Source organism: Eublepharis macularius, chromosome 5 (assembly GCF_028583425.1).
Source record: "Eublepharis macularius isolate TG4126 chromosome 5, MPM_Emac_v1.0, whole genome shotgun sequence".
Taxonomy (NCBI): domain Eukaryota; kingdom Metazoa; phylum Chordata; class Lepidosauria; order Squamata; family Eublepharidae; genus Eublepharis; species Eublepharis macularius.
The window spans coordinates 3125819-3153377 of record NC_072794.1 but is presented as its reverse complement, the minus strand read 5'-3'; the positions used below and the strand labels follow the sequence as shown (position 1 = coordinate 3153377).

The 27559-nt window shown below is 45.2% G+C and overlaps 1 protein-coding gene across 1 annotated transcript; it reads left to right on the top strand.

The window, feature by feature from the left end:
• Positions 1 to 27559, top strand: STAP2 (signal transducing adaptor family member 2). The gene is given in 15 exon segments (XM_054979885.1): positions 1 to 160; positions 3285 to 3356; positions 3697 to 3828; positions 5401 to 5457; positions 7394 to 7578; positions 9753 to 9884; positions 11714 to 11783; positions 13410 to 13460; positions 13462 to 13513; positions 20523 to 20615; positions 21637 to 21804; positions 22881 to 22916; positions 23212 to 23313; positions 25095 to 25208; positions 26378 to 27559. Coding segments are annotated over 15 exon segments (1440 nt in total). The 5' UTR covers positions 1 to 64; the 3' UTR covers positions 26458 to 27559.

The window sequence follows — 27559 nt, the reverse complement described above, 5'->3', positions numbered from 1 at the left end:
ATTTGCTTCCTGGTTCAGGCCTGAGGGGGAGAGCCTGCCAGAAACTCCGGGGTGCCAGTAGGAGATGGCTGTGCCACCCTTCCAGGGCAGGAAGCTAAGATCCAGCTTGCCGCCCCACTATTATGAGGGTTACTTGGAGAAGAAGGCGCTATGGGAAAAAGTAAGTGTTGCCAACTGTCCAGGAAAAACAGGCCTAGCCAGCTGATGAGCCTTTTAGCAGAAGTGGGATATGCAGAACCTGCTTGTCGCGGCATGAAACTTGGCACGATCCCCCGGGATGGCCTGAAAGACAGCTGAAAAGTAGGCAGCCCCTTTAGAAAATGGACAATCTGTTTTGGTATGGGAGGAATGTAGTTAATGTATGCAATGAAGTGGGCAAGATTTTAAACATGCAAGCCAACAGTAAAGTTTCTGAAGCTCATTTCTAGTGGACTTGACTCCTCCTGAGTCCACTGGTTTAGGATTGCCACTGCTGACCAGAATGCACTTTGCATTTGGGTAAATCAGGGACACCCCCACCCCCCCCCCAGTGCACTTGGTGGTGACACCCCTTAGGAAGCCTGAATGGCCTTGCGATAGCAGGTGAGAGCCTGTCTGGGGCACGAGTGAGAGAATCAGGCTGAGGGTTTGGAAGTTCAAATCCCCACTCTGTCTGTCATGAAGTTCACTGAGGGCCAAGCTAGAAGGGATGAATTACACTTGAATCAGAGGCTAATTAAAAACGGAACAAGAGTCGCATAACCCAGCAACCCGAGAAATGAGAATGGTCATAAACATGGATGAAAATATACAAAGCAAAGTGATTTTTTAAAATAATGCACAGAGCTGGCAGCAAAACAACCCCCTGAAAGATCGATACAGCACAGAGCAAAGGCACAAAACTATAAACTATATACAGGAGAGGGGGGGATCAGCTTGGAAAGCTTCAGCTATGCAACTAGTGCCGTTCTCTCCCATCCCTCCTCCAAAGAGCACACATGCGCCTCCAGTCTCGATTTTAACATGACAAAAATGCTGTCAGGTAGATTAGACTAAAGAGAGAGAAAGCGACTAACCCGAGAATATTCAGGGCCAAGCTAGAAGGGACGAATTACACTTGAATGGCAAGTGAACAGACTCACATGTATTCCTCCCTGTTCACTTGCGCTCCACTTGCACTCCACTCGATCACTATGTGATCGAGTGGAGTGCAAGTGGAGCGCAAGTGAACAGGGTGGATCGAGTGGAGTGCAAGTGGAGCGCAAGTGAACAGGGAGGATCGAGTGGAGTGCAAGTGGAACGCAAGTGAACAGGGAGGATTGAGTGGAGTGCAAGTGGAGTGCAAGTGAACAGGGAGGATCGAGTGGAGTGCAAGTGGAGTGCAAGTGAACAGGGAGGAATACATGTGAGTCTGTTCACTTGTCATTCAAGTGTAATTCGTCCCTTCTAGCTTGGCCCTGAATATTCTCGGGTTAGTCGCTTTCTCTCTCTTTAGTCTAATCTACCTGACAGCATTTTTGTCATGTTAAAATCGAGACTGGAGGCGCATGTGTGCTCTTTGGAGGAGGGATGGGAGAGAACGGCACTAGTTGCGTAGCTGAAGCTTTCCAAGCTGATCCCCCCCCTCTCCTGTATATAGTTTATAGTTTTGTGCCTTTGCTCTGTGCTGTATCGATCTTTCAGGGGGTTGTTTTGCTGCCAGCTCTGTGCATTATTTTAAAAAATCACTTTGCTTTGTATATTTTCATCCATGTTTATGACCATTCTCATTTCTCGGGTTGCTGGGTTATGCGACTCTTGTTCCGTTTTTAATTAGCCTCTGATTTTGTTTATTGTTCTTAGCCAATTTGGGTTTGATTCTTTTACATAAATGACCTGGAGGACTATTCTGGTTGAGGGATGGGATATAAATAGGTCCATAGTTGGTGGCGGCAGTTTGGCACAAACCCAAAGGACGTTTTTCGCTTGCTCAGAGATACTGTTGCTTCATATTTCAGGGCTGACCTATGGTGACCCTGAGCTCCGATTTAGCCTCAGAGCCCTCGTTAAGTCTTGTCCCCTGAGAGAATATGATTTTTTTAACAGAAAGGGGGAGACTCTCTTTTTTGGTTAGAGTTGCCAACTGATGAGGAAAAAATCTACAAACAGCAGCATTGGTTCTGGTGCAGTTGGCACAGATACCAAGCTGCTAGAAAAGGCAGGCTACAAAATCTTATTTTCTGGAACCTGATCTGAGTGCAATTTCATGCATGCTCACTCAGAAGGTCCCAGTCATTGTGACTTACTCCCAGGTAAGCTGGCATGTATGCACCCATCCATGCCATTTATGTGTTCTCTGGTGTTCTGATCTCATGCCATGTTAAGTTGCATTGCATTCATATAATAAGTTCATACCAAAGTTAGCCTGTCTAAAACCGAAAGTGCCTTGCTTGTTAATGCTTTTCACGGAGATGTGTGCTCAGCCTGTTATCTCTAAAAAGTATGCTGTCTGTTGACCTTGCAGCTGCAAAACAAGAATGTGACCATTTCATTTGGGAGAGGAAGAGACTTTGATTTCTTTGTAATCTTGCCCAGACAAAGCTATTGTGTTCTCATGTAACTTCTTAGGTTTTCGCACCTAAATGCAAACTTCTCAAGGGGAGGGGGGGAGATGCTCCCTATATCAATAGTGCTTTTGCCTGTGTGATCATTCCTGCCAACCTTCCCATCTATGGATGTACCCAAGAACTGAATGGATCCCTAAATAAAAGTCTTTCAACCAATACACTGAATTGCTTGCTGTGAGGGGCTTGGGGGTCTATCTGCCATGGACTGCCATCCCTAGAACTGACATAAGCATGTATAAGATCCCAGCTTTGCAGAATGAGCTGGGACATATTTGCCCCAAATCCCTGAACTGGTATTTCAGGGTACAGTATTTGGGGGAGGGGGGGAATAAAGTAAAATGCAGTAAATTCTATATTGACTCTGACTGGCATTAATTGTAACCAGGGCTTTTTTCAGGGGGAACGTGGGGGAACGGAGTTCCGGAACCTCTTGAAAATGGTCACATGGCCAGTGGCCCCGCCCCCTGATCTCCAGACAGAGGGGAGTTTAGATTGACCTCCGCGCCGCTCTAAACTCCCCTCTGTCTGGAGATCAGGGGGCGGGGCCACCAACCATGTGACCATTTTCTCTGAGGGCAACCCACTGAGTTCCCCCACCTCTTTTCCCAGAAAAAAGCCCTGATTGTAACTTCTGTGAGACTATATCTATCAAGCACATAGAATATAATACTAATGATTGTCACTTCCCCCTACCCACAGGAATACAAGAAATTCTGGGCTGGCCTTCGAGGCCTCACTCTTTATTTCTACAATACCAACAGAGATATCCAGGTAAATGTACTGGGGAAGAGAGGCAATGTGGCAGTTGGTAGGTTCATCTAAGGCGTGGGGATTTAATTCAGGCCTGGAGTCTGTAAAAGCAGGGGAAGGGAAAGACAGATGACTTTTCTAAATAGTGAGTATGTGAGACTCCAACCAGGAACTTCAAGCCGCTCAGTTTTTCAACCTCTAGCAATAAGCTAGGAGATTAGTTATAGGCAGAGAGGTGGAGAACTTTATTGTAATGTAAAAGCCTAGAAACCTGGCAGAGAGAGATGGAAGACTTGAAACAGAACAGGAAACCTGAAGTCTAGAATCTTGGGAGCTGAGTCTACCTGCGATTCCTTCCCAGTACGCTGAGCTCCTCGATCTGGCCGATTTTGTCTCTCTCGCGGATGACAATCCCCCAAGAATGGTGGCTGCGTGGTCCACAGAGGGGGCCAAGTTGACCCTGAGAATGAAGAGTCAAGAAGTGAAATTAAAGGTAACACTTCTGGGAAACTGGGATTCCTTCACTGTGTGCTTGGGAAAGGTGGGGAGGTTCATTTGTGGCAGCTTTACATACAAACAGGAACACTCTGAGCAAACTTTCCTGCAAACTGCCAAGGCACGAAAGAAAGAAAGAAAGAAAGAAAGAAAGAAAGAAAGAAAGAAAGAAAGAAAGAAAGAAAGAAAGAAAGAAAGAAAGAAAGAAAGAAAGAAAGAAAGAAAGAAAGAAAGAAAGAAAGATCAGGGTCTTATAATAGCCCTTTTGCTTTGGGCACATAACTCCTCACTTTTCCTGAAGTCAAACTGAAAAGCATGGATCAGCTTATATGTGGCCATTCACACCTCTCTGAAACTCAATATTAAAATCTTTATTTTTGACACCCAGATATTTAGCCCTCTATACAATATTCCCAACTGTGCCAAAGTGAAAAGAATAAAAAGGGAACTTCCCCCTGCGTACTTTCAAACCAGTGATTCATTGATCCTGTGCTGGACTTAAATTTCTTTAAAAAGAGGAAAGCGAGGTGAGGAAGAGCAGAAAAGGAGGGGAGTGGAGTGGCTGGCTAGATGAGAGTAGCCAATCACAACCCAGAGAGCTGGCGGGGGGGGGGGGGGAGAGGACGGAACACCAAAAACTGAATAATTGGAAACAGATTTTTTTTTTAAAAGTCAGGGTATCGGTGCTCCCAGGAAAGACGGGGTGGGGGTGGGGGTGGGGGTGGGAAGCCACATAGGGCCAAGCTAGAAGTGACGAATTACACTTGAATGGCAAGTGAACAGACTCACATGTATTCCTCCCTGTTCACTTGCACTCCATTTGCACTCCACGAGTGCACTCCACGAGTGGAGTGCAAGTGGAGTGCAAGTGAACAGGGAGGAATACACATGAGTCTGTTCACTTGCCATTCAAGAGTAATTCGTCACTTCTAGCTTGGCCCATAGTGGCCAGAGTGACTACTCATGTTAAGGAGGCAAAATCTGGTGCAGTATGGGAACTGAACAGGCAAAATTGACCCGTGCAGACTCGGCCAATATTCTTGAATGCAAACAAAAAGCAGAAGAACGTTCTGTGGCATCAGCGTTCTCCCCAGAATCCCTAGGTCCTCACCCCGTGCTCTGTCATCAAAGCCATCATTCTCATTGTTTTAGAGGATGCTCCTCCTGAAATCTATTCATTGGTTCCCTGTCTGTTCTCTGTGCAATTCCCTCATCCCCTTCAAAGTCCCTCCATGGTCTCCATCCCCACCCCAGTATCTCTCCCTTTTCACAGCCCTGTCTGTGACCTTTGCTCCTCCACTTTGGGCAGTCCGAAGGTCTCCTCTCTTAAATAGTTTCAGCGCTTTCACCTTTGTTGATCCTTAGGCAATAAATAATATAATAATAGAAGGATGCAGCCAGATGCGATGACTAGCAAAGTTCACATTCTGAGCCTGTGAGTTTCCGTACACCAGCAACCTGGTTTCTGGGAACTGAGGCCTACAGATTCCCTTCCGTGTGCAGAATGCTGGGAGTTAACCTAACAAGACTGGGTGTGACAGTGTTCTTACCTAGTGCGTTTCTGTTTCAGATGGAAAGCTTGGAGTCTCGGGAGATGTGGAAAGGATTCATTCTCACGATGGTGGAGGTGAGCATCCTGGAGCAATGTCCTGAGAGAGAATACCAGCTGCCTCCCGTGGAAGTGCAGCAGGTGTCTAGGCCAGTCCTTGGCATCTCCAGCCAAAAAGGATCTGAGGCTGAAGGTGTAGGAAAACCTTACTCTGCCTGTGACCCTTAAGAGCCTCAGAGCAAACGGCAATGAGCTGGGGACAGCCAAGGTAGTGTAGTGGTTAGAGTATCTGCTTAAGATATGGGAGACCAGGGTTCAAATCCCTGCTCTGCCCTGGAGCTCACTGGGTGACCTTGGGCCATTCTCTCTCTTGCAGCCTAGCTTACTACACTGGGGTGTTGTGAGGATAAAATGGGAAACCACGAATGTTACCCTGAGCTCCTTGGAGGAACGGCAGGAAAAATGTACTAGAAAGTCAGCTGCTTTTTAAAAAGTGGCCAAGGAGCCAGTCAGAAAAGGTGCTTTAGAGCACATGAAGAGCGCACCTTCTCTCCCCAGGCTTGGGCTTAGCTTTCAGCCATGTTTTCTCAGAGCCAGGGTTGTGTAGTGGTTAGAGCGTTGAACTAGATATGCAGGATTTGAGTCCAGAGGCACCTTAAAGACCAACAAGATTTTCAGGTTATGAGCTTTTTGAGAATCAATGCCCCTCAGAACTAGATACGAGTTCAAATCTGCACTCAGCCATGACATTCACTGAGCTGTCCCTCTCTGTCACCTAACCTACCTCACAGGGTTGTTATGAGGATGAAATGAAGGAGTGCAGAGGCACGTGTGCTCTTTGTAAGAAGGGCAGGATGAACTGTGATGGAGAGAGAGGTACAGCATAAATGCACATTTTTGGTGAATATCTGAAAATCCTGCCTCCTGCAGCCCTACTGGGGTTTAGAAGATAATTTTTTCCATTTGGGTTGTATACATTTTTCATGTCTGTTTAATCCTGGGCACTCAATGACTAGCAGTTGAACCCTGGGAGTAAGCCCCATTGAATAGAACTGAGTTGGATTCTAATTAGACCTGTTTAGGATGGCGCTGTAAATTTTTGCAACGAGTGCTTTTGAGGCAGACGGAGCTTTTGTAGGGTATCTCAAAATAAGACCGCCAGAGGCACCCGTGGAAAAGAAACGTGACAAATGGGAAAGGGAGGCATGTTAACTGATGAAGCTGGCTACACTGGTTATTCTGCCAAGTTTGTGTGTCCTGTTTTGCCCTCCTGAAAATCTGTCTAGAGATCTAAAACTGTTAGGGGAGATTTGTATAATAGTACTCTGCTGCCAATTCATAAGTCCCCTACTACCACTTAGCCACATATATTTCAAGACACCAAACACAATGATTACAGAAGAAAAATGGATTTATTCTTTATTTAATAAGCCCAGACACATTCTCCATTAGGAGGAGATATGTATAAAGACCAGTAGCATTGGAGGGCCTTATATACCCTTCAGTACTGATTGTTTACAGAATAAAAGATAAAAGGTTAGGTTGAAACCCTGTAAAAATGATGCATACACCTTGTCAGACTGACGCAGAATGACGCATTTTCCCAGAGGACATGACATCTGACAAGCTTGAGTGACAGATGAAATATACAAACATTTGAGAAGCTGGAGCCATGTATCTGATATATTCCCTGAGAAGGAATTTATACAAGGTTGAAATCTTACTTTATTTAATTAGAATAACCAAAACAACAAAATGTTTACATGTTGCTCAGTGACCTGTCTCATCCACTGGAGACGTATGTAACAAGGAGGATATCTCAGAAGAAGGAATGTGATGCTTAGAGTAAGGCTTTATTACTTGTTTACAGATTTCTGTGTGCTGGTAACTTGAATGTATGCTCAGAATAAGATTTTATGAAATGGGGCCTAAAAATTCCTTAACAAAAACCAGTTCCAATTATCTTGGCATTGTGTCCCACCTGACCTCTAAACTTTGCTCTGTCCCCCCACAGATGAAAATCCCTTCCGGCCTGGCCTTGCTCCCTGGTCACATCTACATGCTCTCTGAAGCTCTTGAGAAGGAGAGGGAGCAGCAATTGAAGACAGCTCTGCCTGAGTCACGAGGTTTACCCAATGCCAAGATAACGGGACACGTCTTTCCCCCCGGAGGAGAGGCACCTGAGGCAACATATCCAGAGTGGGTGGATTTGTATGTTCCTCCTGGGCAGAGGCTTGTTGGGCCACTAAAACAAGGCAGTCTATAAAAGTTTTATATATTTTTATTTGGTTTCCATCTTCTCCCATTCCTTTCAGAAGGAATTAAGAGAATAACTGTATTAATATGTAGTTTCAGGTGGGTAGCTGATTAGAGCAAGGAGATATGCCTCCAGGTAGGAAATGAAGAAAATTAGCATGTGTAATGAGATAAGAATCCTGTGTCCTATGATTGCTGAACTAGAATTGATTACCAAGTTCAGGATAATGGGATACCCCCCCCCCCCCGCACCACTGAATAGAGTCATAGGAGTCTTATCCCATTATAGATGCTAATTTTCTGCATTTCCCACCTTTCTGCATAGCTCCTTGGTCTAATCAAGCCAGGGACTTTTCAGTTGTTCCTCTGCATCTCGACTCCAACTGGCCCTTCTTGTTAACATCTCTCCCACCTTCTGATCTGGATACATGGGCTGATGGATCTTCATTCTTTTTTATATTAGAAGAAATGAGCATGAAAGTTTATACCTTGGAGAAATTGTGTTGGTCTCTATGGTGCTACTGGACTTGAATTTGTAATATTAGGATTTCTAAATTGATCCCCTGTATTCAGAGGCAGTCTACATCTGACTACCAAATGATGGTAACAAGCCACTTATCCAGCCCTTCCTCCAGGCAGCTTGGGAGGGCCTGGTTCCCTTCTCCTCTGCTGTATACTCACAACAGCCCATTTGTGGTTTGTGGTTGAGTGGGAATTTGAAGGTATCAAGTAGAATAGGAGGGCACCACAGAAAGTACAGAGGGTCAGATTTCAAGACTCCCTGAAGCTCAGAATTTGAAAGCTGGGGAGGCGGATTGGGAGGGGTGGTTGAGACGTGGTGTCTGCCAAGATAGTGGTGAAGCTTAGTTGGGTATGGAGGAGCCGAGTGGCACCTGGTGAAGGTAGAAATCTGAACATGACAGGTTATAGGGCTGCCCGATGTCCGTTTTCCTCCTGGACAGTCCTTTTTTGTTGGACTGTCCAGGTGGGGGGAAACAAAGTCCTGCCCAAAGTCCTATGTGCCAGGGCGCTCTCCCACCGGCTGCGACAACATCACTTAAGTGGCATCATCATGCCCGCCAGTAGGCATGTTCCCAGCTTCACAGGAGTGATTCCTGGAAGTGACGTCATTGCATCTGCCAGGAGCGCACACCTGGAAAGAGATCCACAAAGGTAAGTGCCAGCCCCCCTCCCCCTCCCAACGGGAGGGTAAGGGGACCCGGCAACCCTAGTGTCTGGGATGACATCACTTCTGGAAATAGTCATCATGCTGGTGTTAGGAGTGTGTGCGCACAAAGGCATAAAGATAGGGGCCGTTTCCACACGTCTTACCTGCCTGCGGAATATCGTGCAAAAGACCCGGAAGACAGCGTCTTCTCGCACGAAATCATGCCAGGAAGACTCTGTTGTCTGGGAGTTTTGCACGATAACAGCGTCTTCCTGGAGTGATTTTGCACAAGAAGACGCTGTCTTCCAGGTCTTTTGCGCAATGTTCCGCAGGCAGGTAAGAGGTGTGGAAACGGCCAGGGTGCCAGGGCCCCCGTCCTGTTTTTTTGGGGGAAAGCCATCTGGCAACCCTAGCAGGTTGGAAGATGGGGCTTGATGAATGTGGAACAGAGCTGAGAAAAAAGACTCTCTAGGCAATGGGCTGCCCCCGTAAATACTGGACTTGTGCCTTTCTTCCCCCTGCAAATCTTCAGAAGAGGCCTGAAATTATGCAAGTTTAGGTCAGATCTGAGACTTGGCAGCTTAGGGAGTTGTGGTTGTGGAGACCTAGCAGGACAATCCAGACTCATCGCTGATTTGTTAGCTTTGCCATGCAGAGGTCCTAGTGGACAAAGTCAGGGGGGAAACTCTGTGTTTAAGTTCTGTTACAGCCCAAACAAAAAAAGTACCTGCTTGTCAAATGCAAGAAATCAAAGGGGAAGGGAGAGGGCAATAGTCAGGAAGGAACGGTTTAAGATTTAGGTCTTATCAACCAAGAACTCCCTTGTGGGGTCGAAAATTATTAAGCCCGTATTACAGACGGTCAAGCTCAAGGCTGGGAGAAGGCAGATCGGCAGAACCTTCGCCCGTAAGTGGTTTGCCAGCCGTCTCGGCTTCCTTTGTTCCCCCAGCTGTTTTTTCAGGGTCTCCCGGACAGAGGCTGAGGTGCTTCTGGAGAAGAATGAGAGCTGTGGGAACATGCTGCTGCGCCCGGGAAGCGATGGCCGGAGCATCTCAGTGACCACTCGCCAGGTGGTGAGTGGGTGAGTTTGGGCAGCAGTCATTTCGGGGAGCTGATACTTGCGTTGGGAGGCTATAAGAAGCCATGGGAGTTACTTTGGAGCCATCCTTTGGCATCCCCTTCAGGAGCAGAGGAGAATCAATCTGCGCAGCACTGGGGCCTCTTAACTAGCAAACAGTATCAAGCCTCCTGACTGGCCAAGTTGGCTGTGGCTATGAGCCAAACTACAAGTGACGCCTGACACTAGCTGGACACTTGTCAGCTTCCCTCAAGTTTTGATGGGAAATGTAGGCAGCTTGGCGGAATGTTGGACAAGTGACAGTTGAAAAGTCCATTGGACAGCAGTCGGAGAGCCAAGCTGCAAGACCAGGACGCCTACATCAAAACTTGAGGGAAGCTGATAAGTGTCCAACCTGTGTCAGGCATCACTTGCAGTTTGGCTCTATGAGTTGCCTAGGCTTTTGCCTTTGTTTGGCCTACAAAACATTCCTTTTCCTTTTACCACAACTCAAGTGATTGACATCCAGGACCCAGATCTGGGGAGCACCTAGAGTAAAACGAGGCATGGTGTGGTGAAGGCTGTCAACTGGAGGATGGAAAGTTCCTGGAAGCTTTGGGGTGGAGGCTGGGGAGGACAAGGTTTGGGGAAAGGAGGGACCTCAGTAGGGTAAGATGCCGTAGTCTGTGCTCCACAGCCGTCTTCTCCCAGGGAAATGATCGATGTTATCTGGAGATCAGCTGTAATTCTGGGAGCTGTCCAGGCCCAACCAGGAGGTTGGCAACTCTAAGTGTGGTTTAAGTGGAGAACGTTTTATGTTTGTGTGTGTGATTGTCGTGGCCTTTGACTTTATGCAATATATGCTTTTATCTATTAATTAATTTTATTTACCTCATTTATACCCTGCCTTCCTCCCCAGTGGAGACACAAAGTAGCTTACATTATTCTCCTTTTCTCCATTTTATCCTCACAACATCCCTGTGAAGTAGGTTAGGCTGAGAGGGTGTGATTGGCCCAAAGTCATTCAGAAAGCTTCTGTGGCAGAGTGGGGACTGAAACCTGGTCTCCCAGATCGTAGTCTAACACTCTAACCACGATGCCATGCTTTGTAAGTGGAGAGAAAGTACTAACCAGGTTGCCTGCTTTGGTGGGCAATCTCCCAACCTCAAATTCAGCCCCCCACTGCAACTCAATACAACACTGGAGGAAAATGGGGCCCCCAAAAGGTCATCCCACGATGTTACTTATAGCTGAGTAGCTGGAAATTACATCATCATGTTGTGGGATACTCTAGGATTTCTCAAAAACTCTATGGTTTTTAACCAAAAAGTTTCAGGGAAATCCTAGAGTGTCCTGTGGTGCGGTGATGCAGTTATACAGCCAGAAGTGGCACAGCACCATGGGACTCCATTTAGGTGGTTTTGGGCCCTCCCCCATCGCTCAGAGGTTGCCAATAGCATGAACAATCATGGAGAGAACTTCTCACAGTACAAGAAGTGAGGTGTACCCCTTAAGTTAATGGGCAGTAGATATGGGGCTCAGTATACTTGGTAAACCTGCAGATCTTGGTGCCATAGGAGACAGCAATGGCCCCTGATTTTGGTGACTTTCAGATGGGTTAGAACAGCTCAAGGACCAGTGCATCACCAAGGGCTAAATGGAACCTCCCTGTTCAGAGGCAGTATACCTACCCTGAACACTGGTTGATGGAAAGAAAAAAATGAGGATGGTTTTGGCCACTACTCTTTGGTTATGGGCATATGGTGGGCCACTGGAGGAACCAGATGCTGGATTAGGTGAACCTCCCAACCAGAGGCCGTTTTCATAGAAGGCCCCTTGTTTCTCTGTTGCAGAGCTGTCATTCTAAAGCACTATAAAATCAACCAAGTTGGCAGTCAGTACATCATTGATGTTGAGGATCCGGTAAGATGGCAGCTACCAATTGGGTTCCTAACAATGCCTCAGAAAATGCTGGGAGATTTTGGGGTGGTGCCTGGGCAGGGGGGAGTTTGAGGGAGGCTGTGATGACACTGTAAGCTGCCTCCCCCCGTCCATGGTGTTCCCTATAGGTGAAATATCAAGAGCCTTACTACCTGGAAGACCATTTTTTTTCTCTAGCTCCTCAGTTCCTCAGGGGCAGGAATAGGGTTGCCAGGTTCCCTCACCCTCCAGGTGGGAAGTGGGAGACCTGGCACTTACCTCAGCAGTCCTCTCGTGCACGTGCACTCCCGGCCTGAGTGATGACATCACTTCTGGGAAGTGATGTCGTCATGCAGGCCACATGCTGCCCCTGGGAGTGTTCCTGTGCTCTGCAGTAGGCCAAATTGGGCCCAATTTGACTCAAATCAGGCCGCTGTGGAGCACAGGAGTGCTGCTGTGGCTGCACGATGGGCCTTGGAGTGCGCTTGCACTCCACAGCAGCCCAATTTGGCCCAAAATTGGCCTACTGTGGCGCGCAGTAGCACGCCACGGCACCCAGGAGTGCACCCCAGGACGCGTGCTGGCCAGGTAAGCAGGGGGGTGGAGGGTGGGAGCAGGGGATCCCCTGCCCCCAGCAGGGAACTGCCAACGCTAGGTAGGAAACCAGGGCTGTGGGCAAGTAATTCCCCCCCTCAGGTCTAGTGCCTGGATTTAGCAAGAGTGCAGCTAGGCTTAGTGGTTGGTTCACTTCCTGGCATCTCCAGCTGAGCAAGGCTTTTGGGACAGCTGCTAAGACAGAGCTTCCCCTGCGGAGCGGACTCAGAGGAAATAGTCCTGGGCTGGGCGGAAGAGTCAGGGAATCACACAAATCCACGGGCATGTCAGCAAAGGGAACAGCAAGGAGGAAGGAAAGGGTAAAATGGTGTAAGGCTATGGGGCAGCGAGGGGTGGGGGGGGGGTGGGGAGGCAGTCTTGGCCACTAGGGTTGCCCACAGGCCTGGAGAAAAAAGTGTCCTGCCCCTTTAAGAAGGGCTTCATGGGCTGGTGTTTACCAGGGCCGATTCCAGACGAGTAACCTGAAGGTGCTGCATGCCGCCATGTTCCGGATCGCGACGGGGAAAATGCGAAATATCGCGTTTTCTCGCGCGAGTTTGGCATGACGTCACGCCAAACTCGTACGAGAAAACGCGATATTTCGCGTTTTCCCCATCGCGATCCGGAACATGGCGGCATGCAGCGCCTTCAGGTTAGTCGTCTGGAATCGGCCCAGGTGATGTTCTTTACCTCCATGCCATGAAAAGCTTCAGCTGCTCCTTTCCATGCAAGAAGCCTCTCTTAAAGGAAAAGGCCATGTTTCTTTTGTTGGCAAGGCAACCTTTGTCATTACAGGGCGAGGCTCTGCTGGGAAATGAGGACGGAATTTCTAATTCAAGTCTTGAAGGCTGCGGTCCAGTGCACTTGAGTGTAAGGTCCATTGAACACAATGGGCTTACTTCTGAGAAAACATGCCTAGAATCGCACTGTAATCCTCTGAGCATTCAGCTGTTAAATGGTTCAAAGCCCCTTTGTGAAATCTGCATCAAATGGAAGGATTGTTTTGTTAATCTTATTTGTTTCCTCATTCCACAGTATTGCTGTTCCTCTCTGGCAGGTGTGGTGGAATTCTTTGTTAAAAGCAGCAAAAAAAACCCTGACCCCCCTGCGACTTGATGACAGCTATGCAGACACTTTGGGTATGTTGGAGGAGGAGGAGGGAACACACCCACACACACACACAGGGCGGGAGGCTGTGTGATCAAATGGCCTTATCTGGCTTACCTGCTTTACCCAGGTGGGCAATTTACCTGGACCTCAAGTTACCAGACTTCAGTGAGGCTTCCTTTCTCCAGGCTTAATCTTCCACCCCAAATACAATATTTAACCACTCAAGTTCTCTAGAAATATTTTCCTGTTGTCTTTAGAAATTGTGATTCATTTAAATGTTACTGATTTGGGAACTACATTGAGCAAATCTCTGGAGGAGGGAAGCAAATGTAAGGACTCATCTCAGGGGTGGTTTCCATCCTTAGGGCCAAGCTACAAGTGACAAGTTACACTTGAATGGCAAGTGAACAGACTCACGTGTATTCCTCCGTGTTCACTTGCCATTCACTTGCGCTCCACAAGTGGAGCGCAAGTGAATGGCAAGTGAACAGGGAGGAATACACGTGAGTCTGTTCACTTGCTAGGCAAGTGTAATTCATCACTTGTAGCTTGGCTTTTAGTGTGAAAACAAAGCCTCCCACAAGAGAGACTCCGAAACAAAACAGGGATGTTTGCATCAAATCCACAGGGATGGGGACTTCCGGTTTGGGATTCATGGAGGTCTAACGCAGCTCCATTTGTGGAGCTGACCGGATTGCCGTTTTAACCGGCCGGAGGGGTGAAAATAACCCGCGGCCGACTGCTCTCAGGCGGGGAGCAGGCAAAGAACGCTCAAGACCCTAGGGTGAGCTAGATCTCGGACGAGGGGGGGCTCTACACAAGGAGTCTCCCCCCCGATCCTTGAGGTCCCACCTTGCGACGGGTCGGCTATAATCTCTGCGGCAATTTTGGGGCCAATTCGGCTGGCATAAGACCTACATACCCAAGCTTCGATCGGGGAGGGAAGTCGAGAGGAGAATTTAAGATCGAAACAGCGATTACAACCCGAGAAAGTTGAAGAGAAGGTAAAGATCGCTATCTCTTGAAACGGGACAGATTGACAAAAACAGAGAGGAAAGAAAGTAGATTTTTAAACTGCAACAGACTAGTGAAAAGGAGGTGAAGACTCGGCAGGAGTTGTATTTTAAAAGAGACTAAGTTTAAAGAAGTTATTACAAAAATCGGACTATTGTTTTGAATACCTGTGGTTTTGGAGCTGTGGGAAAAAGACACCATCGCGAGACCTGCTGTGGGAAGACGGGAGACAGGAAGTGCGTAACAACAATAGAGTGGCTGGAGGGAAGCGGCCCTTGCCAAAGGATAGGAAGTGGGGAATCGCCATCTTTGAAAGTGGAAGGGTCGTGGCTTCAGCGGAAGAGGAAGTAGGCCATCTTGGATTACAATAACATAGAGAAACCATAGAGAAAAGACGCCCGACATTTTGGATATAAAAAATTAATTTTGGCAAAGATTGGGACATTTAAAAAAAAAAGGAAAACGTTTAATTATACGCCACGGAGCTGAGGAAGAGAGCAGATTCGTGGGAGCGAGCTAAAGCAAGCCCCACGATGTCGAAAAAAGAGTGGCAATCGGCAATAGAAAATTTGGACAAAAAACTTATAGACATGATGAAAGAACTTAAGGACACGAAATTGGAGCTTATTAAAGAGGTCAAGGAAGTTACACAGACAGTAAAGTCGGAGCTGTCAGAAGTGAAAAAAGGCGTGGAAACGATTAGCAGTGAATTACAAGGAACGCAGCAGAGAGTTAAAACAGTAGAAGACGCGATGGAGAATTTAATAGACACGCAACAAACAGAGATGAGGCTGGTGAAGGGGAGGATGTCAGTTGCAGAAACTAAACACATGGAGAAGCAGCTTCGTTTTCGTGGTCTGCCAGAAGTGGAAGGGAAGTCAGCGCAAGAACAGATGACTGAGGTGTTGGCTGATTACCTGGGGAAGGAGGAGGAGGAAATTGTGGCTATCCTAGATGTGGCGTATCGTGTGAACTCGAGAATTGCAACCCAGAGGAAACTACCAAGGGATGTGATTGTGCAGTTTACAACTAGAAATATGAAAGAGAGGATTGTGACAAAACAATTTCAAGATCCATTGGAGATTGATGGCAAGACGATTATTATAATGAAGGAACTGCCCAGATCAGTGTTATTGGACAGGAAAAAATATAGAGTGCTAATTCAGACTTTGAAGGACATGAATATCAGATACAGATGGGAGTTACCGGAAGGAGTGTCCTTTGAGTTTGGAGGGGCAAAAAAACGCATCAGATCTGAGCGGGAGATGGAGAGATTTATCAAGGACAATGAAAAAGACTTACCAACAAAACCATGAATATGGAGTGTAAAGTATTATCTTGGAATGTAAATGGACTAAACTCACCGAATAAGAGAAAAAATATTTTTCATTGGCTATTAAAACAAAAATGTGATATTGTTTGTTTGCAGGAGACCCATATTAGAAAACAGGATGTAAAATATTTAAAATCTGGAAAATTGGGCAAAGAATTTGTAGCGGCTTCCAACAAGAAAAAAAGAGGAGTGGTGTTGTATATAAAAGAGGAGCTGCAGCCAAAACTTGTTATGAGAGATGTGGAAGCTAGATTTGTAGCAGTGGAATGTAATTGGAACTTAAAGAGAGTGTTGGTAGTCGGACTTTATGCACCTAACGGTGCAAAGGAAAGCTTCTTTGAGGACTTAAGGAAGCACCTAGACGATCTTGTATATGACCAGATAATTCTTGCTGGAGATTTCAATGGAGTGACAGATTTGGAACTAGACAAAAAGACTACAAAAGCACAAAAGAAAAGAGGACTATTGCCAAAGCTTTTTTTTGAGTTGATTCAACAAGAGACTCTCGAAGACGTATGGAGGAGAGAATATCCTAAAACCAGACAGTTTACTTTTTATTCTGCAAGGCATCTTACATTATCAAGAATTGATATGATCTGGGCCTCAAAGGACTTAGCGTTATGGACTAAGGAGGTAGAAATAATGCCGATGGTAGGCTCAGATCACAACCCAATTATGTGGAAATTTGGAAAAAGGAGAAAAAGGAAAGCCTGGAGAATAAATGAGGACTTGTTACAGGAAAGTGAGAATATGGAAACATTGAGAAGAGAGACTAAGTTTTTTATACAATACAACGTGAATAAAGAAGTACCAACCAGTAAAGTTTGGGACGCGTACAAGGCGGTTGTAAGGGGCATACTAATGGACTTAAATGGCAGAGCAAGGAAAAAGAAAGAGGAGAAGAGACAAGAGATTGAGGAGAAAATAAAGGCCAAAGAAGCACAGTTAAAAAAGAGACCAGGGAAAAAGAAAATACATCAGGAAATCAAAATTCTTCAAGAACAGTTAACAGCAATGAGTAATAAAGAATTGGAGTGGAACCTTAAAAGACTGAATCAAAAAGCTTTTGAGGGTGCTAATAAACCTGGGAAATATTTGGCATGGCAATTGAAGAAGAAAAGGGAAAAGAAAATAATAAATAAAATCTGTGAAGAAAATAAAACGTACCTGGAGCAGACTACCATTAGTAGAGCCTTCTATAAATTCTATGCGAAGCTGTATAATAAAAAAGAAGTAACCAAAGAATCAATAGCATCATATTTGGAGAAAACTAAACTTCCAGAGATTTCGGAAGCTTGGAGAAACAAGTTGAACAGTGAAGTAACTGATGAAGAAATAAGTAAGGCAATACAATCCGCAAATCTAGGAAAGGCGCCAGGGCCAGATGGACTTACGGCTAAATTTTATAAGACAATGGCCAACGAACTGGCACCATTCCTAAAAGAGGTGATGAATGGAGTTTTCAGGGATCAAAGAATTCCAGACACTTGGAGCGAAGCGAATATATCATTGATCCCAAAAGAGGGCCAAGATCTGACTAACGTGAAAAATTACAGGCCTATATCATTACTTAACAATGATTACAAAATTTTTGCGAAGATATTGGCGGAGAGACTGAAGGGGTGGCTCTCGGAAGTCATAGAGGAAGAACAAGCAGGCTTTTTGCCGGACAGACAAATAAGAGACAATTTAAGGACAGTGATCAATGCTATTGAATACTATGACAAGCGTTGTGATAAAGAGGTTGGTTTCTTCTTTGTAGACGCTGAAAAAGCGTTTGACAATTTAAACTGGGACTTTTTGTTTGCCACTATGGAAAAGCTACAATTGGGAGAAAGATTCATCAGAGCAATTAAAGAAATTTATAGAGACCAGACTGCAGCAATTGTAGTGAATGATGAATTGACCAAGAAATTGACGATTAGTAAAGGAACAAGACAAGGTTGCCCGTTATCTCCATTGTTGTTCATTTTAGTATTGGAGATTCTGATGATACAAATACGACAAGATGAGGAAATACGAGGAATAAAAATAAAGGACTATTCATACAAGGTTAGAGCATTTGCAGATGACATAATGTTAATTGTAGAAGATCCATTGGAGAACATGCCAAAAGTGATAGATAAGATCAAGGAGTTTGGTGATTTGGCAGGTTTCTTCATTAACAAAAAGAAGTCAAAGATACTATGTAAAAACATGACTAAGCAGAAACAACAATTGTTAATGGAAACAACGGACTGTGAAGTAACTAGTAAAGTGAAATATTTGGGAGTTGAGCTGACTGCAAAAAATATAGATTTGTTCAAGAATAATTATGAAAAATTATGGACTCAGATAGAGAGAGACTTGATCAAGTGGAATAGACTGAATTTGTCATGGTTGGGCAGGATTGCAGCAGTTAAGATGAACGTGTTACCAAGAGTAATGTTTTTGTTACAGACAATACCAATCATCAGAGACTCTAAACAATTTGAAAAATGGCAGAGGAAAATATCAGATTTTGTTTGGGCAGGCAAGAAGCCTCGAGTGAAAGTAAAAGTTCTACAAGATGCAAAGGAGAGAGGCGGAATGCAACTGCCCAATCTGAGACTTTACCATGATGCAATCTGCCTAGTTTGGCTAAAAGACTGGATGACATTAAAGAATAAGAAACTATTAGCCCTAGAGGGATATAAAAAAATTTTTGGATGGCACGCATACCTATGGCATGACAAAGTAAAGGTCAACTCGATGTTCCTGCATCATTTTGTAAGGAGAAGTCTATATACAATCTGGAAGAAGTACAGAACTTACCTACAAGAAGGAACCCCCTTGTGGGTGGTTCCATATGAGGTGATAGATCCGAGAGCTGTGGATAATGAACAACAATGTTTAACGTACAAAGAAATAACTAAGATTGAAGTATCTAAACTTAGAATAAAGACGCAAGAGGAACTATCACCTAACTATGATTGGTTTCAGTATAGACAGATTAGAGACTTATACAACTCGGACTTTGCAAAAGGGGGCATACGAACAGAGAACTCGGAACTAGAGCAGACCCTTCTTAAAGAAGACAAGAAAAGAATATCCAAGGTATATCAAGTACTGTTGAAATGGTATACTGAGGATGAGATAGTTAAAACACAGATGGTGAAATGGGCTATAAACTTTAATAAAGAAATAACAATGGAGGCATGGGAATACTTGTGGAAAACTACAATGAAGACAACGACATGTATTAATATTAAAGAGAACATTTTCAAAATGATCTATCGTTGGTACATGACACCAAAGAAGATTGCGCTAGGGAATTTGAATACATCTAATAAATGCTGGAAATGTAAGAAACATGAGGGCTCCCTCTATCATATGTGGTGGTCGTGTGAGGTAGCTAGGCAGTTCTGGGGGGAAATAATAAGAGAAATGAGTGAAATTTTACAGTTTCAAATAAATAAGAACCCAGAACTCCTGCTGCTAAACTTGGGAATGGAGGGAATTCCAGCCCATCATAGGACGATGATATTTTATATGACTGCAGCAGCTAGACTTTTGTATGCGCAGAAATGGAAAGTACAAGAAGTGCCAACTATTGAAGATTGGATCTACAAATTGCTGTACATGGCTGAAATGGACAAGATGACAAGAAAACTGAGAGATCTGGACTCAGGGCAGTTTAACACAGACTGGGAGAAGCTGAAACAATATCTGGAGAAGAAATGGGAGGTGGGAGGAAAACTGTGGCAGTTTGAGAACTACTGAAGTATAATAAAAGTATAAAAGAGAGGGGTGACTTTACCGGGGGAGGAAGAGAAATGTGAATTTATAAGCAGTTAGATTAATTGATCGAGATATATATAGATATGTAAAGATTAAGTGATAGAATACTGATAGAGAATAATTAATGATAAGGTTTAAACATGAGGATTGAGTAACTAACAATATTTTCTTTCTCTGATAAGATTTATATGCACCAAACTGAATGCATAGAAGAGTTAAATTGATTGATTATGTGATAAGTTAGATAGAATTACCATAAAAAGATGAAATGAGTAATATATAGAGAATAAATCAAATTGTTTGATTTAAATGTGGGAAATTTTTATGGTTTACGATGTATAGGTTTATGATATATAGAAATATTCAAAACTGGAAAATGGGATAAATTGGTTATCTAAAGACGTACGGTTTGGGTGTATAATAAGTAAAGGAGTTAAAGATGTACTGCTTAATATAATGGAGAATGTATATTTGTTTTAGACAGATGAATTTTATAGAAGTAAGGGAAAAGGGACAGAGGGTGGGAAAGCTGTTGGAAGTCAACAAAAGGGGGGGAAAGGGAGGGGGTTAGAAACGAAAAATTAGGGGAAAATTGAATGCAATGTAAAAATAATAATGCTCTAACCCAATAAAAAATTTTTCAAAAAAAAAAAAAAATCCACAGGGATGGGGAATTCAAGAGCATGTCTCACAGACTCAAGCAAGCCATAGGTCAAGGGAATGCCCCTGCACAGAAGCAAATCCCACCTGGCTCTGTTTGTATGTAAAGGTGGATTTGGCAGCTGTGAAATCTTCCAGGTTGGGAATCCCCCCTCGAGGTCACTATTCAAATGAGAGTCTCCAGGCACTTGAATCTATCTAGCTTTTAACATCTCTACCCAGGAGTTTTTGATGATCTCATCCCTTCTGCTTTTCTTTGCTTGTTTTCCCAGCGTTTGCGTTGACAGATAATGAAAACGGGGAGAAAACATGGACTGTCTCAAAGCCCTCCCGCCTGCCTGATATCCCCCCACTGTCTTCAAGAGGTGACACTGCTTGACTTACAGCAAAACTAAATCATCTCTTTTCCTTCTCATGGAAGGCTAGGCTCTTGGGAGATGCACACAGCTTTGAATGACTTGGATCCTGCATTGTGGCCTGCCAGGTGGTTGGCAGTGGCACCCTTTCTGTTTTTGCAGTCAGCAAAAACCGGTTTCTCCAGCCCCTGGGTCAAATTTTATGGAACTACCTCACAGAGATTGCTTCCTCTAATGGCCGGGTCTCTGTATACACTGTGATTATATAAAGATATTAAAGCTCTCAACACTGCACTGAGATAACCCAAATTCTGTAGCAAGAAGAGGTGAGTTTTGTATCCCAGACATTTGGCTGAGTTCCTATGACGTCCTGGGGTGTTTGCAGACATTTCAGCTTTCCCGTACATATGTGAGGCATATGTATGTTTCCACATGTTTCCACATGTATAACCCATCTCCTTATGGACACTGAAAATCCAGCTGTTTTTCCTGACCCCAGTCCCTACAATAAATGATTTTAGGGCATGCATGTTATCATGGCAGCATGTATGTGTTAGGAGACAGGGGAATGCACAATACTTATTTATTTTAATAATGCTTATTTTTAAAAACGTATATCCTGCTTTTCTCCGTAATGTGGACCCACAGCTATATATGCAAGTTCTAGAATTTGCTCCAGGCATTACAGAAATGCCCTAGAACTCAGGCTGCGTGTGCTTAAATGAACAGTTCCTTCCGGGGTTTTTTTTCTGGGAAAAGAGGTGGTGGAACTCAGTGGGTTGCCCTCAGAGAAAGTGGTCACATGTCTGGTGGCCCCGCCCCCTGATCTCCAGACAGAGGGGAGTTGAGATGGCCCTCCGCGCTGCTTGGTGGCGCGGAGGGCAATCTCAACTCCCCTCTGTCTGGAGATCAGGGGGCGGGGCCACCAGACATGTGACCATTTTTAAGAGGTTCCGGAACTCCGTTCCCCCGCGTTCCCCCTGGAAAAAAAGCCCTGGTTCCTTCCATTTGTTCTCTTCTGTCTACACAGCAGCTGCCACCGAGCGATCAAAACCTTTGCTGCCTCCCAGAGGCCGACCACCAATAGCTCCTCCACCTCTTCCACCTGTTTCGCCAGGTCAAGCCCCTCGAGCCAGCCTGCCTGAGAATGAGTACATGGTGGAGGATGAACCAGAACAGACCTATGTGAACCCTGAAGGTGAGCTGAGTGTCTCCCAGATGCTTGGGATCAGTATCAGGAGTTTAAAAATGAACGTTATCTATGGATGTCAAGCCCTTTGAAATGTTCACAGATGTCTCAGCTTTCCAGGACAAATGCAAGGGCTCTTGCAAGTTATTAGGCAGCTCAGCTTTTCCTCCTAAAAATAATAAATCATAGGAATTACAACTGATTTAATTTGAATCCCTTCCTTTAAAATGCTCAGTTGCTCATGGTATACATGGATTTCTTCTCCATTTTATCCTTACAAGACTGAGAAAGGGAAATTCGTGGCAGAGGAGGGGTTTGGACCTGTGTTAGTCCAACATGCTAACCATGACGTTATACTATTTCTCGGGATCAATAATGAAAGCTATAAAATACATTAGCATGGAATAGTGATTATAATGGACAGGATCTGGGCAACCAATGTTCGAATCCCCACAGCCTAACCTACCTCACAGGGTTGTTGTATGGGTAAAATGGAGAAGGGGAGAATATTGTAAGCCACTCTGGGTCCACACTGGGGAGAAAAGTTGGATATAAAGGAAGTAAAAAAATAAATAAAATATAATATTTCAAATATTACAACTCTAGATTTTATAAGTGGGGAAAAAGAATCACCTGTGGTGCCTCTTTTCTTTGTTTCTGAAGCACAGCATTCCTTTCCTTTACTCAAGCATACCTTGCAATTGTATTCAAGCTGTCAAGATTCCAAAAATTAATGTACAATTTTTTCAAACTAAGTACATCCTGAAATCCCTCTGGCTGCTGTGTCCCCCGTGGAACTAAAGAGGCTCTTTTTCTTTCCTCCTTTCAAATAGGTCAGTGGACTTAATTTCTGATGCGGGGACGAACTGACATTTAGTATATTAAAAAACGGAATATAATGTCTGTATCCAGGACTCTGCCCTGCACATTTTTTGTCTGTGTGTTTTAGAATCAGGGCTCTGGAAACCAGGGCTTGTGCCCCAAAATAAAGATTTTGCCTCCAATTTTTAATGTCTAGAGTGGGAACTGAAAGTCCCTTTGTATCTCCAGGTCTCTTAATGCCTGTTTTGTTTTGTTTTTTCCAGATGAAGCTGAGATAAGGCAATCTAAGACGCCCAGAGGTAAGTGAATCCAGCTTTGTGACACTCTAAGCATAAAACTGTTGTTGATGGCACAATAGGAGCTATGAGGGTGCTACCAGCTGGCTGTCTCTGCAGAATTCCCTGCAGAAGACATGGTAACAAATTGGCAACAGCTATGCCAAAGAAAACCTTCCCAAAATCAACATTTTTTTTTCGAATGCAAGTTTTCTTGCAAAAATTCAAAGCTGTGCTCTGCTAAGTTGAAATGTAGGATGCTTGTGAACTGTTGGGGACAGTAATGGAAGTCTGAGTCCTCTTCTTTTCTTCTTTACAGGAAAAGCCCATGATCCACACAGTGGAATCAAAAGAAGCTGGATTGCAGGTAGCAAACCACCTCAAGTGCCCCCTGTGCCACCCAGCAAGCCTCCCAAGCCAGGTACACAACCCACTTCTTCTAGGGAAAATTATTTTGCTCCAGCTACATGCCAAGTGCTGTCCAACCCTCGAAAGCGTTGCAGTCCCTAATCGGAGGGGTTTACGAATGTTCCGGGGTGTGTTTGCAGAGGTAAAGCAGTTCAATGGGTGGTCTAGGGAGACAGAGGTTCAAATGCTTGCTCAAGCCAAGAAGATCGTGGGTGGACTTAGATCAGTCATTTTCATCCTACAGGGGGCTGTTGAACAGATACCGTATTTATTCTTTCCGTTGATATCCTGCCTATTTGTGTCATGGAGGCTTTTGAGGGTTTCCCAGGCACTGACCCGCCCAACCTGCTTAGGATGTCAGAATAGGCTCTAGGAGACCTGGGTGCAAGTCACGCTCCACCACAGGAGCTTGCTAGGTGTCCTTGGGCAAGTCTCAGGCTCAAAGTAGAAATTACATTTTTAATGCGTCAGATCTGTGTTCAGCCTGCCTTGCTTTTCCCACAGCCAGAGAGCAGCTGTAGGAAACTAATTTTTCAGGTGTCACTGAGGTCCAGTTCAGTCTGGGACCACGGTGCACAGCAGGCGGAGTGTCAGGCCCCCTGTACAATTTTCCCCACCAGAAATGAAATCAGGAGTGTTATGTGCCCCATTTTGGGATTTGCCTGTCCCTGCGGCATTTGTCCCTGTAGCTGCTGTCTGGCTCTAGGGACCTGGACTTCGGTCCTTTAAAAGCTCCTTTAAAAAGCCGTACGTCAACCAGCACTCCATGGAAGAAGGGCAGGATAAAACTTTATAGACAGAAGGCATAGCATGGAATACGTATTATAAATAAAAATGGGAGAGGGTGGGAAGAAAAGTCATTGATTGGCAGTGGCATCCAGGCCATTCTAAAATGCTCCCCTTCGGAATGAGCTTCAGGCACACATCATTCTCCCTTTTCCATTTTACTCGCACAACAACCTTGTGAGGTAGGGTCATTTGAGAGACAGTGAATATCCCTTGGTCACTGGTAAGCTTCGTGGCTAAGTAGGGAGCCAAGCCTAGATCTCCCAGCCAGACACTGTAACCACTAGACCACTATAGACCACTAGGCGCTGCCAGTGCTCTTTGATGCTCAGAGGGCCTGTAGCTCATGTTTTCTCTTCGGTTGAAGGATTTCAGGATGCAGAAGTTGGGAAAGGTGGTATTGAACTGCTGCCCCTCAAGTACTGGACTTAGATGGACATGGGGAAAAATCAAGAAGCACTTTTAACCAGAAAGGCCGTAACTCAGCGAATGAGCACCTGTTTTGCGTGCGGAAGGGTCCCAGGTTCAATCCCTGATGCTTGCAGCAATAGGTATTAGGAAATCCTCCTTCAGCTAAAGACTTCCCAGTATTGCAGCGACTGCACCCATGACCAGTTTGCAATGTAGGAGAGGCAATGGTTGCCGAGATGCTCTGTGCTCAATTGTACAGTGCATCGTGTGCTCTCTGGCACTTGCCTGGGTTACAGACTGCATATATTTGTAGCTAGTGTTTTACAGAGCTGATTGCCAACCTCCAGGAGGGACCTGGCATTACAATGGCCAGAATTATAACTGATCTCCAAGACTACAGAGAGCTCTGAGTGAAAGGGCTGCTTTGGAGGGCAGGCTCCGTCCAGGCTCAGACCTCTTCAGGCTCCCTCCCCAGAATTCCAGGAATTTCCCAGCCCTGAGTTGGCAGCCCTGTAATATGGCTGGATGCACGTGAGGCTGAAGAGCATTCAGCTCTGCCTAAGCCGGACCTGTCACTTCCTTGTGTGTTTTCCAAAGACATCGGTGTGATGATGACTCCAAGCAATCTGACCAGAAGTGCCGGCATGGAGAAACCTCCCGACGCCTCCTCCCCTCGCCTCACCATGTCATTGCCTAGAGGTTTCTCTGTCGGTAGGTTGGGGGGGGGCGTGTAGTGGGGATAATTGCCTCCATCAAAAATGCTCCAGATGCGATCCTGTGGATGCTTTCTTGGAAGTAAGTCCCACTGAATTCAGTGAAACTGTTTCAGGAGTAGATCTGCATCGGGACTGATCTGCAGTGGCCTGTTTACTCGGCCAACTTCTGTTGGCATCAGGCTGGTTTACAAGTTAATCATGACCTCTCCCAAAGACTCCTGGGGATGCTAGTTCTGCTGACCAAATGGATGCAGGGCTTGGAGTTCCTCCCTTATGAAGAATAAGAATTTGGGCTTTTTTACTTTAGGTGGAAAGAGATGACTAAGGGGGAACAAGACAGAGAATTACGAACTTGTGCATGCATTAGAAAAAAGGGATAGCGACAACCTTTTATTCTTTGCTTAAAATACTAGAACTGGTATCCATCCATTCCGCATGGCTTACCTGAAGCCGGAACGTTGCGGAACATGCCGGAAAAAACGCGGAAGATCGCATCTTCCGTGTTTTTTCCGGCATGTTCCGCAACATTCCGGCTTCAGGTAAGCTGTGCGGAATCGTCCAAGGATAGAAACCTTCTTCATACAATTAATTTGTGGAACTTGCTGCTATCAGATGTAGTGATGGCTGCCAACTTTCTAAGAAGATTAGACAAATTCATGGAGGAAGAGACATCCATCAGTGGCTAAAGAGAACCTAGTTCTGGTGGGGTGTGGGTGGGTGTCACATCAGTGGTGCAATGCATGCTCCGGCCCACTTCTGGCTTTGGATCCATTAAGTAACACTTGATGAATCCCAGCTGTTCTGTGCCAGTGGGAAGGGCTTCTATTTCCACAGGCACAGTCAAAGACAAAATTTTCAAGAATGCTGACGGGTTTTATTGAAAAGTCTCAGTGTTTTAAATAGGTGAACCTGATACTAGAGAAGTAGGTAGTTATTAACTTAATTCCTCGTGTCAGAAAGACGGGTACAAAGAGAAGTCGAAAAGCCAGGAAGTGGCTGGCCCATTCCCCAGCTCAGAAGAGACAGAAGTGACATCATTGCATCGGGTCCAGCAGGCATGAGGGAGTCACGGGTCTGACATTTCTTGATATGCCATCTGGCAACCCTCTTCCAGCTTCTGGTACTGGTTGTGCAGTACAATCATGCACCGCTTTGTTTCCACAGGCTTGTCCAAGGAACTAGAAAAAAAGCTTCAGGAACGGAGGGCTACCATTGAGCTCAGTGAGGAGAGCATCCCATACTAATACTCCGATCCTGGTCCAAGAAAGGAAGGTCGTGGTTATGGTGGCCCAGAAGGTTTTTGGCCAAGCCCTCTCTGAAATCTGCACGTCTCCCAATCTCTGTTCCACTGAATCTTCTTACTTGTCATTAAGTGATCTTACATTTCAAGGGACTCCATCCTCTAAAAGAAAAGTGGTGACTCTCCACTCCATAACTAATGATGAAGGTGGGGATCTTGTCTGGCAGTGATAACTGGGCTGGACTTGGACTTTAGAAATCTCCACCCTTCTTGAACCTGTGGGCTCTCACTGAATTTTGAAAAAGAGTACCAGGTTGTACCATACAATGGCTGCCAGGAGGTGTGGGGCTGATCACAAAATGGCTGCCATAGGAAGTGGGATTGGCTCTTTACTGTGGGGAAGAGATAATGCTTTGTTTCAATTTCCAAAGAAAGGGGAAAGCTTGCTTTCTTCACAGCCATTGGAAGAAGTTGGAAAGCCTAGAGCTTTAGGAAAATCTCTGTGGCAAAATGGGGGCACATGGCTGTGATTCGTCTGCCTGAGATGAGCTCAGTATGTTGCCAGTCAGACAGTAGATAAAGAGGGATCCAAAGCCCCATTCAGTTCAGTCAGGAAGACCCCTACACCAAGACTATTATAGAAAACAGGCACGTAGGAAGTCATGCACGGCTGCCACGTTACTTCCAGGTACCACACTTGTCTGACTTTGACCTTCCCTTAACCATTGGCTGGGCTGCTGTGATGTCGTAGAATGTTGCCGTTCTAACTGCCAGAGGAAGCGACTTATGAGAGATATGAAGTTGTAAGGAAGTATAAGAGAGGCCCATTTGGCTAGCAGAAAACCCTTCAGCTGAGCCCAGGAAGTGGAGGAGCTCTGAGCAGGTGGTCATTGTGGTTGGGACACATGGTGGTCATCTCTGAACCTAAGCTTGATTTGAAGTAACCCTCCAAAATGTTTCGCTACAGCTCTCTAAAGTTTGGTTCACACATCAACTTATGCTGTCTTGATTTTTTACCTCAAAACAGATGCCAGAGACAAGCAACATATCTGAGTTGTTACAAAAAATCTCAGCTGTTGGATTAAATGCTTCATTCAGTTGTGCAA